The sequence below is a fragment of the Anopheles maculipalpis genome, chromosome 2RL, assembly GCF_943734695.1.
Source record: "Anopheles maculipalpis chromosome 2RL, idAnoMacuDA_375_x, whole genome shotgun sequence".
NCBI classification, from domain to species: Eukaryota; Metazoa; Arthropoda; class Insecta; order Diptera; family Culicidae; genus Anopheles; species Anopheles maculipalpis.
The window spans coordinates 92,795,073-92,813,619 of record NC_064871.1 but is presented as its reverse complement, the minus strand read 5'-3'; the positions used below and the strand labels follow the sequence as shown (position 1 = coordinate 92,813,619).

The 18,547-nt window shown below is 45.8% G+C and overlaps 6 protein-coding genes across 8 annotated transcripts in view; 3 read left to right on the top strand and 3 right to left on the bottom strand.

The window, feature by feature from the left end:
- The window catches only part of LOC126568448 (uncharacterized), a 271,865-nt gene that overhangs the window by 48,807 nt on the left and 204,511 nt on the right, over positions 1-18,547 (top strand). The window lies entirely within an intron of this gene.
- Positions 2,324-5,564, bottom strand: LOC126567945 (uncharacterized). The gene is made up of 7 exons (XM_050224322.1): positions 5,424-5,564; positions 5,119-5,222; positions 4,928-5,047; positions 3,691-4,704; positions 3,563-3,609; positions 2,982-3,194; positions 2,324-2,896 (listed from the first exon to the last, which is right to left on the bottom strand). The coding sequence occupies exons 1-7, from the start codon at positions 5,509-5,511 to the stop codon at positions 2,362-2,364; spliced, it is 2,121 nt and encodes a 706-aa protein (XP_050080279.1). The 5' UTR covers positions 5,512-5,564; the 3' UTR covers positions 2,324-2,361.
- LOC126568217 (26S proteasome regulatory subunit 7) overlaps positions 6,683-18,547 on the top strand; it is a 277,427-nt gene continuing 265,562 nt past the window's right edge. For 2 of the 3 annotated variants that reach the window (XM_050224662.1, XM_050224661.1), the window contains exons 1-5: positions 6,683-6,755; positions 6,835-6,872; positions 6,938-7,111; positions 7,206-7,345; positions 7,417-8,296. In XM_050224662.1, coding sequence (XP_050080619.1) covers positions 6,683-6,755; positions 6,835-6,872; positions 6,938-7,111; positions 7,206-7,345; positions 7,417-8,296 — 1,305 coding nt within the window. Of the gene's footprint in view, positions 6,756-6,834; positions 6,873-6,937; positions 7,112-7,205; positions 7,346-7,416; positions 8,411-18,547 lie in introns of those variants that run through there. The other variant, XM_050224660.1, reaches the window with a different exon arrangement.
- Positions 9,303-11,005, bottom strand: LOC126568506 (60S ribosomal protein L11). Its single transcript, XM_050224994.1, has 4 exons — positions 10,872-11,005; positions 10,765-10,776; positions 10,138-10,576; positions 9,303-9,462 (listed from the first exon to the last, which is right to left on the bottom strand). The coding sequence occupies exons 2-4, from the start codon at positions 10,765-10,767 to the stop codon at positions 9,332-9,334; spliced, it is 573 nt and encodes a 190-aa protein (XP_050080951.1). The 5' UTR covers positions 10,768-10,776; positions 10,872-11,005; the 3' UTR covers positions 9,303-9,331.
- LOC126568501 (cystathionine gamma-lyase) lies at positions 14,222-15,627 on the top strand. The gene is made up of 4 exons (XM_050224990.1): positions 14,222-14,380; positions 14,462-14,836; positions 14,903-15,083; positions 15,158-15,627. Exons 1-4 carry the CDS (start codon positions 14,315-14,317, stop codon positions 15,625-15,627), a joined length of 1,092 nt encoding a protein of 363 aa, XP_050080947.1. The 5' UTR covers positions 14,222-14,314.
- On the bottom strand, positions 16,003-18,246 carry LOC126568004 (uncharacterized). The gene is made up of 4 exons (XM_050224399.1): positions 18,069-18,246; positions 17,902-17,940; positions 16,369-17,830; positions 16,003-16,190 (listed from the first exon to the last, which is right to left on the bottom strand). Exons 1-4 carry the CDS (start codon positions 18,243-18,245, stop codon positions 16,003-16,005), a joined length of 1,866 nt encoding a protein of 621 aa, XP_050080356.1. The 5' UTR covers position 18,246.

Genomic DNA, 18,547 nt, shown 5'->3' with positions numbered 1-18,547 from the left:
ACGGCCGTCCTTCGTCACATCAATGGACGCGCGCGGTGGGTTTGTTTACAAATCGTCCTGAAAATTTCCCCTCCACGGAGAACAGCTGATGTTGACAGTACTGCCGAAAGGGTTTGTTTTGAATGGTCCGCTTTGTACGCGGGTACGCCTGGACCGGGAAAACAAAAGGGAAGGATAACCGCGTGTGGCGACCATCGCGCGAGAATTCGTTTTTCCGACCGCACGCGTGCTTACAGTGCAGCGCGTATAATTGTGCGTATATACCGCACACGTGTGCCGAATATGTTTAAGTAATTATTAGAAGTTGGAAAACGGAAGTGGAGAAATAGTATTTTTAAGCAAATGCAAATGCAAATAGTAGGCAGATAGAAAAAAGGTTCTCCCAAAAAAAAAAACAAATCTATCGCTCAACTCTGCTAGATTGTCAGTGTGCTGCACATGTGCGGCTTCGTCTGAGGATTTGGTATAATAAACCCCCGTCTTTTTCATGCTCCGTTTGAACTTCCGTCCAATATCTGGCCCTTGAAGCTCATGGTGAGAAGCGATAAAAACTTTAGGTCTTCGACTTTCCTTCTTAGGGTCTACTGTTTTTGGAACCAGCACCTATTAGACCTTTTATCTCTCCTTCGGAATTAATAAGCAAGCAGAATCGGTATCGTTCGGTGGACAAAAGAATGCCCCACTTGTTGCAATATATTCGTTTTGGGTTTCACACGGCAGGAGACTGGGTTTCAAATAGTGTGTACTACGTGGTATCAACTAGTCTAATAAGCCATTCGATGGATGGTGTGTTCGTTAAGCCAAGATGAAGATTTACTGATACCACGTAATTGGACACTACGAGAGGATGATTCGGATTGGATTTGATTACCGGTCCTGTCAAACGTAGCTACTACAAATCAACTAACAACGTAGAAAAACTCAGCCTGTAGGGATGATCATGTAGTACAAATAGCACTAAACAACCCAGTACATTAGTTATTTTTTTATGTCCGCAAAATGGATCTATATTTAGAACTGAGGAAGCTTTTTCCAATGCCATCTAATTCGAGAAATTGGTTTGGTAAATATTTTCATCTATGTCGGATAGAAACCCGTCCGTGTAGGTCCGTTAGAAATCCATTGAAAATTAATGTAACTATATAGAAATACTTACCTGATCTGTTGTATAGCATAGAAGTTGTCGTCCTCTTCTTCATCGGTCGATTCTTTCAAAAACATTTGGCACCACACACTCACGTGTGCACAAATCACAATCTTCAGGTTCGATTATCAATTAGTTTAATAGTTTACAAATCTTAGGCAATCTATTTTGTCACATTTTCTATTTTCTTACAGGAAAGTTTGCCCTCCGCACCTAGGTTGTAAAGAACAACAACAAAAAAGAAATGAAATAAGAGTGGCTGGCGCATCTAATTAGCTTGGACCATGTTTCCCGTATAGCTACTACATTATCATCAGTAAAGAGGAAAATTAAATGTTAACCGAAACAGACGAAACAAATCGCTCCTGTTGCGCGTTCGCACGCTCTCATTTACCACCCATCCTCCAAACGGGCAAATGAGTCGGTAAATAAATAACGAAGGGAGAAATCATCTCGGTGCAAAATGGGGATTAGTTTTTATCATACATACATACATTCATACATACATATGCGTGGGTAAGGTTGAGTTGAGTGAATGCTTATGTTGTACAGTATAGAATTGACACTATTCAATAAGTAACTAAATGTTTAACTGAGTTGCTCCACATACACACACCGACACCTCCGGTGTTATCCTCGCATTCGTCCGAGAGGGAGGAGGAGTATACGTGAGAATTAACTAAACGACCGCAATATTCACAATCCCGATCAGAGGTACCCCGAGAGGTGGGCATTAGAATCAGGATCTCAAAAAAAAAAAAAAGTGCATTATGCCTACCAACGGCAGATCACAAATATACATATCTCCTACGGACGCAATCGGGGTCAGCTCTATAGCTCACAGCAGTAATAAAGCTTCCAGAGTTCGTTTGTAGGGAAACCTCGCTTTCCCCAGGGCAAAGGAAAAGTTGGTAGACGTGTGATGTACAATGCCGTGTGTTGTAGGTGCGCGTGTGTTAACAATTACTCAACGGAAACCTACACATTTATGTACCAAATCAGTACTAACACTTGTTTGCTGCACACGTGACTGCTTTTCGTTGTGAAATAATGGGAAGGGAGGGGATCATGTTCTAAAAGGATTCTAGATGAGATGGGGAGGGGGGGGGGGGGGTTCGGGGCCGGGGTCGCCCCGTTCCTAATAAGCACGAATCCACTTGTCCACTGCCACAAGTCGATCAGATCTACTAAAGAAATACATAGAAAACACATGGATTCTAGGCCGATGAGGGAAGATCCTGTTTTGTTTCGGCCATGAGTAGTCCGCCCGCACTGTTGCCTCCTCCTGCTCCAGTCGTACCACCACTCCCCCCGATGGCTGTTGGTAGGGGTGGAGGAGGTGGTGGCGATTCCATAATATCACCAACGCTTAGATCATCCAGACAGATGGACGAAAGCAGATGGACGTGATGCCGCTGTGAAGGGTGATGATGATGATGATGATGAAGTACGTGATGATCGTCAACGCTAGTCGTTGACGCTAGGAGTCGTGACGAGAAGGTGTACAATTTTTCTAACCCACTACCAGCATGATGGTCCCCGTGCGCGTCCATCGCCAGCATTGTGCGGGGTGATGCGTGGTTACTGCTACTGCTACTGCTCGCTGGGAATGTATCGTCTTGCGGGGTCATGCAACGATCTTCCAGTACGTCCTCCAGGTTGAACAGTGTGTCGTTCGACGCGGTCAGAGAGCTTCGTCTGGCAAGGGCTGGCACTGATTCGGTCGCTTCACACACCACTGGACCTTCGGTGCTGCATAATGCGACAAGCGAAAGAAGAATCATTAGCTCTCTTCTAAGTGCTAATGGGACGACAACATAAGCGATAAAGCAGCTACCTTATTATCGTACTCTCCACAACGTTGGAGCAGTGAGCGACACTGATCGATGGTGGCAAACTGCATTCGTCCTCGTTTTCCTCCAGTATGGGCGATAGCGAGCGGTTGTAGTTGATAATGATTTCGTTTTCTTCCGTCTCACGTTCAGGCCGATCGTAATCGTTAATACCCCCGAGGTCAAATACTTTTGGACTACCACCGCCACCGAGTGTCCTGCGAAAGAAGGTTAATAATAGTATGTGTTGAATTGTGTACAGGGTTTTTCAGGACTAGGAAATAATCCTTCTAAATAAAGTATTCTTAGCAGCGCTTTTCACTCTAGATGAGCAATGTTTGCAATTTTGATTAGACAGAGACTCTCTATTAATGCTAATCTGTCCAATTCCATAGATGCTCCCTTCCTTCTCTCCTCTATATCCCTTTACGCTCCTACTTGTCACATACGCGTTATGTCCAGAATGATCATTTGCTTAGAGCGTAAGTAACTCGTAACTCATAAATCAATAACTAAATAAATATGTTCAAAATTTTGCTGTGGCCTCTTGTTCGGAAAAACCTGCAATTATAAAATATTTACTTACGGATCATGATCACCATTTTCAGTCCGCCCAATTACGCCGGCAGAATCCTAAAAAAATAAAAAAAGATAAAAAAATCAATTTTTAATTTTCCTTTTTGATCACCCATGCCTCCAATCGATCACACTTACACTGCCCTGCGGTGGTAGCAGTTGGCTGAGCTGTTGACGAAGCAAATCAAACGTATGATCATCCTGGAATGGATCGTTACCAGCACGATGATTCCACTGCTCACTATCCTCCCCTTCGCCCTCAAACGGTTCCAACGAACCCTTCCACCAATCGTCATTATCATCATCGACCGCGGCAAAGGACACATTACCGTCCAGCTCCAAATTACCCCAACCGTCGAATATGTTCCCCCGCGAGTTGGTCGGTGAAAATTCGTCCGCTTCCAACGGTGACAGATTGCTCCCGTTCGCATCCATCATCTGTATCATGTACTGACATTGGTACAGCACATCGTCCACCAATTCGGCGGCTTGCTGCTCAACGTCCTCCCGCCGAAGCACCGCAATAACGTCTGGTGGGGGTTCCGAGTAGGTGGACGGTGATAGTGAGCCATCACTTTCGTTCAACGGGGTTGCTTGGCCCTCATCATCTTCATCGTCCTCATCTTCGACCACATCCTCATCCTCGTCTTCTTCACCCTCGATAGCAATATCTAAAGCACGCAACGCTTCCTCGATACTGATGGCATCGGCCGATTGGGCCATCGTTGCCGTAACCGTAATGGTTGTGGCGGTGGTGGCCGCCGCTTCATCTATACTATCATCGCTAACCAGTGGGCGACGTTCGTCTTCATCCTCGGCGTCCGATCGGGGCGGTAGTGGTAGCCCTTCGTCATCTTCCTCACCCGAAGATGTTGGGAGCGCGACCGAAACCGCAGTGAGATTACACTTTTCGCTTCTTTCTAGCGATTCATCGAAAACATCGGAGAAGAGTAGTGGTTCATCGCCGACCACCGGTTCAACCGTCGCCGTGGTTGCAGTCCGTTCCGTCCTATCATCCGATTCATCGTTCGGATCAAACTCATCGTACGTACAGGTGAGTGGATCGCTTCTCCGGGTGCAGTACGAATCGTGCGGATGATCTACATCGATCTGGTACGTTTCGATTTTATCGAGCAGATTATCGGTGGAAAGCTTAGGAAAGAACAAAAAAAGAGGTGGTTGACACACTATCACAAACATGGTCTACACGAAGCGCAACTACCACCACAAACTTTCTTTTCTTGATTCCTTGATTTTCTATCAAAATGCTTTAGATTTTTGGCACATTTTTATACAAAATTCACAGCATCTTTTCGCAAAATCAGCATTGCGCTTCGTGTGGATAATGTGGTCCACACAACAAAGAAAAACTTACATTATTAGGGCTCGACGGGATGACAGCACACGGTACGGAAGAATCCAGTACATTCAGCGCTTTCAGTATGGGGTATTCCGTTGCAATCACTTCCTGTATGATGTCTCCATCTTTGAATTTCTGTAATGATTCACAAAAAAGGGTCAACGGCTCAGCCCTTTCACGTACGATTAGATCAATGGAAAACTTACCTTAAACTTTCCACTCTTCTTTTTGCAGAAAATACAAAACCCCATTATGAACGAACCAAGGCCAAGGCACGCCAGCACCCCGATAATGACCGCGTCATGGTGTCCTGTGCGGGAAAGAGAAGACATTTTCAAACTCGTTAAACGGATGCATCAGCCCCAAGCGCTCGCGCTTTATGTAATGCCGTGGCAGTAGCGCACGCATGCAGCTGCCTGCCTGCAACCTAATCGCACACGATCATCGCTTTGCGCAAAAGCTTGACATTTAATCGATGGGTGGTTGTGCATCGGTCGTCGCATCGGCTCACCTGTATGCACCACGTACGGTATCGGTATAGCACTACAGGCATGCAGGATGCTCGTGGAAAGGTAAACACTCGATAGAACGTTCCTCATTTTGTCCGTCAGTTGCTGCTGGGCTCATCACACGAGTAATCCATCCAGCCACACGGTACGGCGGTGATGCTTTTTTCTCGTCCCCTAATGCTTTACGACGCTTTTGCCACATTTGTAGTTAACCCACAGACAGCATGCTGCGTGGCTCGTTTCCCGTCAATCGATGCAAAAAGCATCCACAGTCGTCGAGGGCTAACGATAATTACAACACTACCAGGCTGCCCGCCAATGGGAAAAAGGTCTGTTTCATCACACGCGTGTATGTCCCGCACCAGCAGTAGTAGCAGCAACACAGTGCTTCCTCGCTCTCATCGGCTACGTGCGTCGAACGGACGGATGACGGAAACACCGAGGGAATTCGATTTACATTACGAAGAAAACAACCTCGCACAAACGGGGGGGTGTTTTGAGGACAACCAAGTTGTTGTTGCTGCACGCGTGTATGCCTGTTGTTTGCTCAGTTAGCATCCCGTACAGACGGTGCCATCGATAACACGGCAGCAAGCGTTACAATTTTCGATGCCTGAAGATGCGCTTCCTGTTGGTGCTGGTCCCGTTTTTTTCTGGCCAGGTGATTGTTTGATCGTAGTTGCTAAGTCGGGGGAAGGTACACAAGAGAAAAACGAGTTTGTGCTGCTTTTCTCACTGACGACTGTGAGGACAGTGCGTAGAGCGAAAGAAAAGAGAAGAAAACTTCATCCTTGACAGTTCCGCTTTGACGTTTGCTGGGTTATCAAGGTGCTTAGAGCACAGTACCCAAATAACACAATCTAGGCAGAAAACCCATGAGATTTCAAAATGAAAATTTCAGCTTTTCTTGAGTTTTTCTGCATTTTTGTGATTTTATATCGCTTTTTGAAAGCATCTAGCGCGTACGCATACGATGGTAATGTAGGCATTTTTACGAAATCCTGTTTTTTTTCAACTTAAAACCAAACCAACAATCACATCTCACATAAGGTAACCTAATATCGCAAACTGTCAACAAGCCGCTGTTGGCGTTTCGCTTCGAATTGCTTGTCATTGTGATCAATTTGGCGAATTCATTCTCACAGCCACAGCAAACAAAATTATTATCCCATTTGCTCCCGTGTATTTCCGTTTTCTGTCGAGCGTTTGCCTAGTTTCTAATAAACTTCATTTACGGTAAAAGAATAATAATCGCCGCAAAATGCCGGACCATTTGGGAGACGATATGCGCAAGGTGAAAGGCGACAACAAAGAGGTAGAGCCGGAGATAGAAGGTAAAAAGTGATGCAGCAAAACTGCTTTCCTCAGTTGTGGCGATTATCAATACGTTTTGTGTTTTTTCTTTGGTTTCAGCCCTTGATGAAGTCGATATTGAGCTACTGAAGACCTATGTAAGTATGGCGTTTTGTGGGTTTAATATTTAAAAGCAAATTCTAACGCTCTTTTTGCGGTGTAGGGCCAAGGGCAGTACCATAAGTCGATTAAGCAGATCGACGAAGACATCCAAAAGGCGATGAAGCAGGTGAACGAACTGACGGGCATTAAGGAAAGCGATACCGGGCTTGCACCGCCGGCACTGTGGGATTTAGCTTCCGATAAGCAAATTTTACAGAACGAACAACCGCTTCAGGTTGGTAGTACCAGAGTGTCCACTCCCAAGGAGAAGATGCTAAATTGATTCTGATGTCCGGCTCTCGCTTTCATCTCTTTCTTTGATACACTAGGTGGCTCGCTGCACCAAGATTATCAATGCCGATTCTGACGATCCGAAGTACATCATCAATGTGAAGCAGTTTGCTAAGTTTGTTGTCGATTTGGCCGATTCTGTAGCGCCTACCGATATTGAAGAAGGAATGCGTGTTGGGTAAGCTCTCGTAGTCACCCGTTGCGCTGTTTTAAGCGCAAATTAACCTTCATTTCCGCTTCTTCCTTCAGTGTCGATCGTAACAAGTATCAAATTCACATCCCACTGCCACCGAAGATCGATCCCACCGTGACGATGATGCAGGTCGAGGAAAAGCCGGATGTTACGTACAGCGATGTCGGTGGCTGTAAAGAGCAGATCGAGAAGTTGCGCGAGGTAGTCGAAACGCCCCTGTTGCATCCGGAAAAGTTCGTAAATCTTGGCATCGAACCACCGAAGGGTGTGCTCCTGTTCGGTCCACCCGGAACGGGTAAAACCCTGTGCGCTCGTGCCGTCGCTAACCGTACCGATGCGTGCTTTATCCGTGTGATCGGTTCCGAGCTGGTGCAGAAGTACGTCGGCGAAGGTGCCCGTATGGTGCGTGAACTATTCGAGATGGCCCGGTCGAAAAAGGCTTGTCTGATATTCTTCGACGAAATCGATGCGATCGGTGGCGCTCGGTTCGATGATGGGGCGGGCGGTGATAATGAGGTACAGCGTACGATGCTGGAACTGATCAATCAGCTCGATGGCTTTGACCCGCGCGGTAACATTAAGGTACTGATGGCAACTAACCGGCCCGATACGCTCGATCCGGCTCTGATGCGTCCAGGACGTTTGGATCGTAAGGTAGAGTTCGGTCTGCCGGATCTGGAAGGGCGAACGCATATATTCAAAATTCACGCTCGTTCGATGTCGGTCGAGCGAGATATTCGGTTCGAGCTGTTGGCCCGCCTGTGTCCCAATTCGACGGGTGCCGAGATTCGGTCGGTGTGTACGGAGGCGGGCATGTTCGCAATTCGGGCGCGGCGCAAGGTGGCGACGGAGAAGGACTTCCTCGAGGCAGTAAACAAAGTGATCAAGAGTTACGCCAAGTTTAGCGCCACGCCTAGATATATGACTTACAATTAGGTGTAGAAGCGAATGAAGGCGCCCAAAAAATAATGCCGATTGGAAGTATCCAACAGTTTTTTTGTGTAATTTCGTATCGTTTGAAAATAAAAACAATCAATCCTCTTGGAACAAGTGCGTTCATTCGGAGAGATGATTGATTCCTTAACAAAAGTTGATTTGGTTGCCTTTTCTTTTAAGTTCATCTGGATATTGAAATGCCACAGTAAGGCGATACCAGGAAACTATCGACTCGATAAGAATTGGAGGTCAACAGCATCTTGGATCAGATTGCGTTTTTCTTAGCAAAGAACTTATTACCATGCGGCTAATCTTGGATAGGATGGATGACCCCGTATGTGTAGAAGGACAATGGAGGAGCCGCTACAACGACCGTCGTGCAGCGAATTAGGCTCGCCAGGCTCCCATGGGCTCCATGTTATAAGCATGCCATCGGGCGACCCAGCTCAAAAAGTCCTTTTAGGCCGTCCACGCGGGTAGAGGATGCGTGGTAGCCCAGATTGAGGAGGGAAGATTTCATGGATCATTCGCCATCAAGGCCGGAATAACGGATTGGCGGACGACGGCGCGGGAACGTGAACGGTCCTTTGAAGATCAAGGAGTTTTGATCCTTTCTTCCCCAACGATGATCGTATCGGGACGCCGAGGAGGACTTCTGATTTGCTACAAGAGCTTCAGACAATTTCTTGGCGAAAGCCTCACAATTGGTGGGCTACCCGAGTAGCCCGGTTGCCTGGAATATGAAGTTTTTACTAGTTGCCCGGCAGAGGGTTAAAGCACCAAAGCAGCGCAAAACAACGAAGCGTTTCGGATCATTTCTGTTTACACAGGAGAATTAATTTGCCAAGTAGGCGTTGCTAGGTTTTGTACACCATTACTTCCACCCAAAAACCCGGTGATGGCTTCGGTGAAAATGTTTATTTTTTTCTCAGCGCTCCCACTTGCACCACTGCTTGTTCTCCCCCCATTTCACGACACTCTCCTCGCTCTGTCTTTCCATACAGCTATACAGGCCCTCATATGCACATTAAAAGCTTACTTTGCCTTGCTGTTCAGGATGATACCGTCGTACTTCTGCTGGAACCATTTCATCGCGTCCTCCTTGGTCAGGCGGTGGATGAAGCCGATCTTGCCAGTCTTGCGTCGTCGCTGGGCAACGTTATATCCTGGAAACCAGGGGAGAGGAGGATGAAAAAATATGCATTAATGCTTTTTCGACAACAAACAAATCAAAGGATGCGTTGCGACTGGATGGTAGAGACTGTTCAGTACTCAGTACTCCTACAAGAAATGTAGAATAGTCGGCAAGGCCCATTAGGAAGGGACACAGAACGACTAGAAGAGACCAAGATTTCTTTGTTTGCACCGTACTGAACCTATCGCCAGAGAATTAGCGAGACGTTTAATTAAGAGTGCAGTTTTACAGAACGTGTTTGAGAGAAATCCAATATTCGCAACGAAATGACAATGGCAGTAGGCTTTCGAATGGAATAAACTGTTCGGTAGTAAAAATCCTACAAGAAATGTAGAACAATCGGCGAGGCCCAATTGGCAAAGGCACAGATCGACTACAGAAGACCAAGAGTTCATTGTTTGCACCGTACTGAACGTATCGCCAGAGAAATAGCGAGACGTTTAATTAAGAGTGCAGTTTCGGTTGAACGTTGGAGGGAACTTCCGAAACCTCTACTAGCCACTTGTCTGACATGTTCACACCACGTTCTCAACACATAATTCGATAAGAGGAACTTATTCACCATCACAACACCATCCCGCTTTGTTATCAAAATATTATCCTTCGCTTCGCTTCCTAGTGTGCCATCACATCACTTTACACTCACCTGGCCGGCCAAGCACAACGTAGAAATCCAATCCATAGATACCGATCGTCGGATCGTACTTGATACCGAGATCGATGTGTTCCTGGATACCGAACCCGAAGTTGCCGGTCTGCGAGAAGTTATCACGACGCAGCTCGTACTCGCGCACCTTCAGTCCACGCTCGAGGATCTCCTCCGCCTTGGCGCCACGCACCGTACAGTGCACCGCAATCTTTTCGTTACGCCGAATGCCGAACGAGCGCACGGTGTAGCGTGCCTTCGAGTAGACGGGCGTCTGGTTGGTCAGCTGTTCCAGCACCTTGGCCGCACGTGTCAGCCTATCGCCGGACTCACCGACGCAAATGTTCAGGCAGAGCTTGCGGATACGCAAATCGCGCATGACGTTTTTCGACTTGTCCTTGCCCGATGCGGGCTTGGTGGCCTTCTCATCCTTCGCTGCCTATCAGTTGGTGGACGGTGACGGAGACGATGATGACAATTGCGGAGCAAAAAGGAGAAGAATTGCCAAATTCAATGTACGGAAAACAAACACACATGCACACACTCGCACAACGGTGGGCCGCAGGGCCGTGTTCCTGTCTGTCACCGTAGGCCATCCACGACTGCCGCAGCTCAGCTCAAACTTACCATCTTTGCTACCTAAAAAGAAACAAAAGAACGTTGCATTTAGGCATCGTCATACAGTGGGCCACTATTGCGGGACGCTTTCGAGGGCAACCGGAACGTTTTCGTACCTAAAATTACGAGGAATTCGTAGCAGACCGTGGTACAACGCGTCCACTAAACAACAAATTTCACCGGAAAAAGAACTGTCAGAAGGCCGACGGACAAAACCTCATTTCCGTTTTCGTTGACGGCTGGTCGTACGGCGATGTAGTTGCAGGAGGTCAATCTATAACAAAAGGGTCCGTTTCTGCATTGCATTTCGGATCCGTTGGAGGAACGTAATTAATGTAGTTTTAGGGTTTTTTGGCACAATTTAGCAAAATATGCTAGCTTAATTTATTTTGTATTGAATTAAGTAATTTATTCAATCCAATCAAGCCTTTAAATGTCGTTTTAACGTGATTATATCAATGTTATTTCCGAGCTTAGTATTCAAGCACGCTTGCTAAACGAATCAAATTTTGTATTTGATGTACCCTGTGGCAATATCGACTGTGGTAATTGTTGATGTGGATTCAAAATTGGTAAAGAATTTGTTTTCCTTCATTTTTTTGGAATTATAGAAATAAGTAAAGGATAATTCACGATTTCAGGTAAATCACGCATATAGAGCATATTTTTTAAAGCAGTTGTATGAAGTTTTAACAAGCTTTCCGTTTTTCGCAAATGTTTATCCGTTTTATTTCTTCTACTCTAGGCAGCGAAATTTAAGCCTATGTTCCCTTTTTCTTGACTTCCAAAGCTAATAAGTTAAAGCGTGTCTCAATATAGATCACATTTTAAACCAGGTAGTAATTTAATAATAGTTTGCAAATATTTTGACCTTCACTTTCCCCCTCGCATGCCCATTGTACCACAGAATCACATTAAAATTTGCGTGGTTTGTTGGCGGCCCCATCTGAACGCACTTGATCGAAAGAGCATCAGCAGCAGCTAAACGCCGCCCGGTTGGACATTTAATTTTGTCTCGCGGAACGCAACGGACCACGTACGTTCTTCATTCGTTCAACGTGTAGTAGCTCGCCCTGATTCACACATTTTCTGTAATTAAATATCGTGCCGAATCATTTGCAGAATGGCCCAATCAAACAGGTGCGTATGTTTAGTGAGTGTGTGTTGTTTTTGTTTATGTTTTGGATTAGTGACGCAATATTCCCGGTTTGCACGATCATTCAACTTTCTCCGGTACGAAAAAGTTGGCAAATTATGTTGAATGGAGCAATTCACATTTCATTCATTGAAGTGTGATTTTTTCTTTTGTACGTACAGTGATAGGAAAATGCGTGTACGCGTGTCAAAATTCGCACGTTTTCCGTGTGTGTCTGTTCGCTATTTTTAGCAGATTTGTTTACCACTTGTCTCTTTGGTACCTTTGATTGATGTTCAGGTTGAGCTGCAGTCTATAAGAAAAAGCATAGCATAATGTAACTAGAACATCACAGGGTAACACGTGCATCGAGTGGAATTTTCGACAACAAGTAATTCCCGCTTCTTCATACAAAATAGTTTTTTTTGTCTTCGAGCAAGTCGAGTAAATCCCAAAAGAACTCCCCTTGGATTTGGAATAGAAAAACACGCCTGTTGACGGTTTGAAATTGGCATTACAAATGACTGCATTAATTGCATTCAAATGCCCCGGTAGCTAGTTACACCGATGACGCTAATTGCATGGATTCGCAGGTTTTTCCCTCTTTAAACGGTCTCTCTGTGACTCGGCACTTTTACACTACGTGGCCTTCAACACAGAAACTGGTCAGAAATATGGAGATCTCGGCTGGACAGAATTCGAGGTGGGCTTCGGTAATAAGATACTCACCAAGGCAAAGGGCCTTCAAGAAGGATCTTATTACAGAGATGTAACATTCTAGTTTTTGCTGAGGCTTCGTTTAGAATATTTACAAAACGCGTGAAGTCTTCCTGCATTGCGATTTACATGCAAACATTGAATTGCAATTTTATCTCCCATTATCAGGTAGACAAGATAAGCTTAAACGAGCCATAAATTGCTCCCCATTCTCCCAACAACACCGCTCAAATGATATCCTGGATAACTTAATCGTATTCTATTGACAGTGGTTTTATCATGCAGTAGATAACAAGCACGAATGCGTAAGCAAAGATAGTACTAACACATGGCGGTAGCACACCCCGAAAGTCTCGCCCGTCGGTTGATTTAAAGTTCATTGTCAATCAAGTCCAGTGAACTTCAGATTGTCGGTCGGTTTCTTTCTGCCATCGCCGACAATTGGCACTTGAAAGGATTCTTAAATAGGCGTACTATGTATGCTGCTTCATCTGGTAAGCAGCTTCTTACATCGTCTATCACCAGCTGCTGATAAGCGAATAGTCACCGTCTACACGCCACACACCTCCCATTATTCTGGCGCCATTTAAATCAGCTCGTAGATCCTGCTATTTTCTGTGTTCTGGAACATCCATTCTATCATTTCGTTGGATACTATCTACTAGAACCTGTTTTTATTATGGCTCTCTATAAAAAATTACGTCCTATGACGTCGACAGGAGACTCTTTCCGGTTGCTTTTTTTCTATCAATCTGAAAGACACAATAAAGTACTTTAAATATTCCTTGATGTCAGACAAACAATGCACAAAACTAAAAAAAAAACGCACACACCCCAAAAAATGATAAGAACCGTGTGTACACCGTTTTTCAACAAAATTGTGCGCAATCCATCGATGGCGGAACCTTATCAGCGTGGTTACAGGCGAATCGCTGAGAAGAAAAAAGAAAACATTTTTTTTAAAAACCGACACGAAACGGATACCGTAAAGGAACGGCCGAACATACTGAGAGCCACAGTGTGGTTTGGTTTTTGTTTGCCACTTTTCTGCGTAGCGATTAATTAATCAGCTGTTTTCATTCGGATGCAGCCAGTTTAAATCCCTCGCTGGATTCTGCTCTTTTTAAACCTCTCCTGATCGCTCTTGATCTGGTCATGTCCGGTTTTAAGCGAGCGAGATTCAGGAGCTGTCGGTAGCAATAGACCGGTTCAATGTCTGGGGAATCTCAGATGGACAATCCATGTATTGAGTGGAGGAGTTACGATTGGTGATTTCCAAAGGTTTCAGTTACTTGTTGGCTGGTAAAGACTACAAAAACTAGATCGGCAAATATGTACATACCGCCAAGGGAACATATGAAGAAGCCTCAACCAAGAGCCAAAATGACACTTCGAAAGGTATAATCAAACCTATCTGGGCATGATTGCTTCGTAAATGCTGTAAGGAATGCTGGGTGGTGTCAGGATCACTTTAGTTCCTTTCTACATTACTCTCAAACGCAAAGGCATCTTCCAAACGCTCGATCCTTTGATAAATAATAGATTATCTCGATCCACTTCATTGACAAATGACGAGGTATGATGCCTGCAGGTTTGTCTAATTCATTCGTATCCTTACCTGTCTCCAGCGATGGCTTCCTTTCCCAGCCCAAGGGATTCTCCACCAAGGCGATACACGTTGGACAGGATGCGGAGCAGTGGACCAGCATGGCCGTTGTACCACCGATCAGCATGAGCACCACGTTCAAGCAATCCGGCCCCGGACAACATGCAGTGCGTTAACAGCGATGGGGCTTCTCATCTATCAGAGCAACATTTTTAAAAAATGTCCTCCCTTTCTTTTTTCCTCACAAGGGCTTCGAGTATGGCCGCAGTGGTAATCCGACGCGCGACGTACTGGAACGTTGCATTGCTTCGCTTGACAATGGCCAGTACGGTCTGACGTTCTCGTCCGGGCTGGGTGCAACGACCACGATCATTACGATGCTTCAGAACGGTGATCATATCGTTGCCGGCGACGATCTGTACGGTGGCACCAACCGGCTGCTGCGTAACGTTGCGTTGAAGATGGGAATTGAGGTTGATTTTGTCGATCTTACCAACCTGCAGCTAGTGGAGCAAGCGATCAAACCGAACACGAAGCTGTTCTGGATGGAGACGCCAACGAACCCGCTGCTGAAGGTGATCGATATCCGTGCGGTGTCGGAGATTGCTCACAAGCAAACGGGTGTAAGTAGAATGACGAATGTTTCGGAAGGGTTATCACAAATATTGAATAGCTTTTGCTCTCCACAGATTGTTGTAGTTGTGGACAATACATTCCTGTCATCGTATCTTCAGCGCCCACTAGATCTTGGCGCAGATGTAGTGATGTACTCGCTCACCAAGTACATGAACGGTCACTCGGACGTCATCATGGGTGCCATGGTTACCAACGACGAGCAGGTGTACGATCGTTTGAAGTTCTTGCAAAACGGTACGGGAAAGGTTTACTATCTTCGAAAAATGTGTACCTTTAATTTTAAAACATATATCTTTTTTTGTCCCCAGCTGCCGGTATTGTGCCTTCGCCATTCGATTGCTATCTGGTTAACCGTAGCTTGAAAACACTCGCCCTTCGCATGGAACGTCACAAGACCAATTCGCTCACAATTGCTAAATTCCTGGAAACTCACCCAAAGGTGGAAAAGGTCCTACACCCAGGGCTGGAGAGTCATCCCCAGCATGAACTAGCCAAGCGTCAAACGTACGGACACAGTGGCATCATGTCGTTCTATATCCGCGGCGGTTTGGAAGAGTCCAGCAACTTCCTGAAAGCACTGCAGGTGTTTACGCTCGCCGAAAGTCTCGGTGGGTACGAAAGTTTGGCCGAACTACCGTCCGTAATGACGCACGCTTCCGTCCCGTTGGCACAACGGCAAGTGTTGGGTATTACGGATGGGTTGGTACGACTTTCGGTCGGGCTGGAGGATGTCGATGATCTGATTGCGGACTTAAAGCAAGCATTGGAAAAGGCATAAAATGCCCCGCGGATTTCTGAGCAAATAAAAATAAACTGCCATGGAAGTTTTGGGAAACCATCAGGCCTTGCACTATACAATCGATATTTTCGATATTTATTCGCAGTTGAAATTTGGTTAAGGGATGGAAAATAATGTCCCACGGCGCTGTCTATGTGTTTAGTCTTTTTTGTTTTGTTTCTTTTAACAATAATTTTGCTACTATTTTTCTATATTACAATATTTTGCCTATCTATAAAATGGGATGGATGATGATTGCTGCTTTTCCTTTACACATTATTGCATAACTATCTCAAAAGGTTATAACAAGAAAGAACAAAACAGAAACAATTCAACTAACGCAGAGTATGTTCTCTTGATCCTCGTTTGATTCTGCTACTTGTCTTTGTCTAAAGCTAAGCATGCTGGGCACAGTTCTTTAGGCCGTGGTGGTAACTTTTCCCCAGTGGAATGATTGCCATTTTCATCGTCACGTGCTGAGCAGCCGGTTTCGTCCACGTGGCAGCTGAGGTGATACAAACCGCTACATTCTCTACAAGCGTTTAAAGTTTCACCGGCTAAACCTAAAATTGTAGAAAAAGTAATATGTGAAGAATTTATGTTTTATTTACATCAAATATCAAAATACGAGAGGATAGTTGCCCAGCGTTGTAGTTATAAAGTACCGGACTTATTTTACGATTAAAAGTTATTCACTTATCGACACAATTTAATCAGAAGTAGTGTAACACAAATACGTACCTTCTTTTTTGCAAACAAAGCAAAGGTTGGACTCTTTCAGCACTGGCTCCAGCACAGGGAAACAGCTACCATCGGTGTCCTTCTCTATTTCACCAGCTGCATCTTCCTGCAACGGTCGGAACGTTGGCGGTGGTGCCATCGTAATCGTTCCAGTAGCAGCAGCTGGCCAAGGTTTTCTTTTTTTAATAGATTTTTCTACCGGCGTTGCGGTGTACAGAAGACGTTTGTTCACATTGTACCGTCGCTTGTGCGCTATGTAAAACTGCTGCTCGTAATAATCGAATCGACCGTAATGGAAGTCCTTACGCTCGGTACTACAACAGCTGCGCCGTTTACGTTCATTTTTGCGTCCCTTGAGCAAATTACTGTCCTCGATCGTGTACAGTCCGAACAGCTTGAGAAAGCTATACTGTTCCCATTCGTCGATGGACGTTGGCAGCGTGTTGGGTGGTTCTGCCGGCGGAAGTGGCAACCGTTCGATGGATGAATCATCCGAGTTACTGTTGTCGGGATTTGCCGTCTGTTTGCGTGTCCCAGTGGAAGTGGTACCCGGTGTAGAAGCGCGTGAGTTTGAAGAATCCGATGAAACCGATGAACTACGGTGCGTGTCACCGGCATTAACCGAACCAGCCCGATTGTTCCGTGTGCTTTTAGCAGGTGGACTTGTCGTTGGCGATTGTTTCGGGCTGGATTTCTGTGTGGTTTTTGCCTTGTTTAGGGCTTGAAGTAGATTGCTTCGGCCACGCTTTACAGCGGCCGATTCCTGGCAAACGATCGCTGCGAGCAACTGATCTTCCACCTCGTTCGGTTCTTCCTTTACAGGAACGGTATTGGTGGTAGTAGTAGGCTCTTCCTTTACCGCACCAACCGAAGGCGAAGGCGTTGTCGTCATGGATCTAGAACGTAGCATTTTCTTCAGTATCAAAGGCTGCTGTGTTTCGGGCGGTGTTTTGCGCCTGTTGCCGCCTGCCGTCCTCGGTGAAGTGGTGATCGGTGGTGTGGTCGGAGGTGTGTGTAGGGAAGGTTCCTCCTTTAAGGCAGTGCTGGCGAGATCACGTTCTTCACGGGGCTTTAACAGCGACGTCTGTAAAACCGGTCTTTTACGTAGGCGCTTTTCTTTCGCTTTCGTCCCATCGGGTGGCAGTGATGATGGGACGACAGTGTCGCAGGTTAGCATCGGTTCTAGGCGATACTTTTGATACAGCTGGTTTTCGTTCAGCCGTTCCGATACGGAGTGCGGTATATGGGCCGTAGTGTAATTCACTTCCGAATGGTTGGATAGCACCCAGGCGACGTAACCGTTCACGAGGTCATCCCGTAGCAAGATGTGCTTTTCGGTGGCGGTTTTGCGCTGGAAGTGCTTTAATCGCTTGGCCAGATCGTTCACCAGCTCGCTCTGTTCCTTCCCGATCGCCCTCATTTCGTTCTCCAGTTCGAGCAGATACTTCCTCAACTGTTCTTGCTGTGGAAAGATCATGCACAATATTATTTATCAGGGTGGAAGCACACAGCCTGACGTATTTCTATCCTTACCTGACTGCCCGGTAAGCTGTTACATCGTTCGACGAGATACTGGTAGCAAAAAAAGGGAATTTGTAATTTAACACTCATGATACCATGGATAGCCCATCGCGCTAGGGATGAACGTGTTTTTCATTGCGACACACACATGCACACACACACACGCAACAATAACCCACCTGATGCACTTTCACGCAGTCCCGCAACGATCGTTGGCAGTAGACGATATCGTCCTTCAGCGTGTCCGGTATGAGGAACTCCTTGATGATTTTATGCTGCTGGCTATCGCTAACCATCGCTCTTCCGTTGGACACTGTTGCACCACGCCTGGAAGGGTACGGAATTGCAGCACACATCTGAGTTTCGGGCCAGGCGAATGAGAAGGAATGTTATCCCACCTTGAGCTTGCGAGTATTATCAACTACACACGCACGTACACCACACGACTGCAGTGGACCATATGCGGTGACATGTTTGTCTGAAACGGCCTGTCATCATACGAAGTTTGATTGCAGGTGAAATTTGTATGAACTAGATATGGAAAAAGGCATGATAAAGCTGTAATTTATTATTATCTGTGATCTAATTCCACATTTGAAGATGAATTGTGAAAAAAAACAAATAAAAACAATTGCAAAAATGCCCACCGAGGAACCAC

What these genes read in the sequence shown, in the direction of transcription:
- LOC126567945 (XM_050224322.1), bottom strand. Translation starts at nt 5,511, where the DNA reads ATGAGGAACGTTCTATCGAGTGTTTACCTTTCCACGAGCATCCTGCAT. An exon ending in ACCGTACGTGGTGCATACAG is followed by an intron (nt 5,223 to 5,423) that starts GTGAGCCGATGC and finishes TTTCCCGCACAG; the next exon opens with GACACCATGACGCGGTCATT. An exon ending in TCCCGTCGAGCCCTAATAAT is followed by an intron (nt 4,705 to 4,927) that starts GTAAGTTTTTCT and finishes TTCTTTCCTAAG; the next exon opens with CTTTCCACCGATAATCTGCT.
- LOC126568506 (XM_050224994.1), bottom strand. An exon ending in CGTTGTGCTTGGCCGGCCAG is followed by an intron (nt 9,463 to 10,137) that starts GTGAGTGTAAAG and finishes CCTGGTTTCCAG; the next exon opens with GATATAACGTTGCCCAGCGA.
- LOC126568501 (XM_050224990.1), top strand. Translation starts at nt 14,315, where the DNA reads ATGGCCGTTGTACCACCGATCAGCATGAGCACCACGTTCAAGCAATCC. An exon ending in CCGGCCCCGGACAACATGCA is followed by an intron (nt 14,381 to 14,461) that starts GTGCGTTAACAG and finishes TTTCCTCACAAG; the next exon opens with GGCTTCGAGTATGGCCGCAG. An exon ending in TTTGAAGTTCTTGCAAAACG is followed by an intron (nt 15,084 to 15,157) that starts GTACGGGAAAGG and finishes TTTTGTCCCCAG; the next exon opens with CTGCCGGTATTGTGCCTTCG.
- LOC126568004 (XM_050224399.1), bottom strand. Translation starts at nt 18,245, where the DNA reads ATGTGTGCTGCAATTCCGTACCCTTCCAGGCGTGGTGCAACAGTGTCC. An exon ending in ACTGCGTGAAAGTGCATCAG is followed by an intron (nt 17,941 to 18,068) that starts GTGGGTTATTGT and finishes TTTTGCTACCAG; the next exon opens with TATCTCGTCGAACGATGTAA. An exon ending in CTTTGTTTGCAAAAAAGAAG is followed by an intron (nt 16,191 to 16,368) that starts GTACGTATTTGT and finishes CTACAATTTTAG; the next exon opens with GTTTAGCCGGTGAAACTTTA.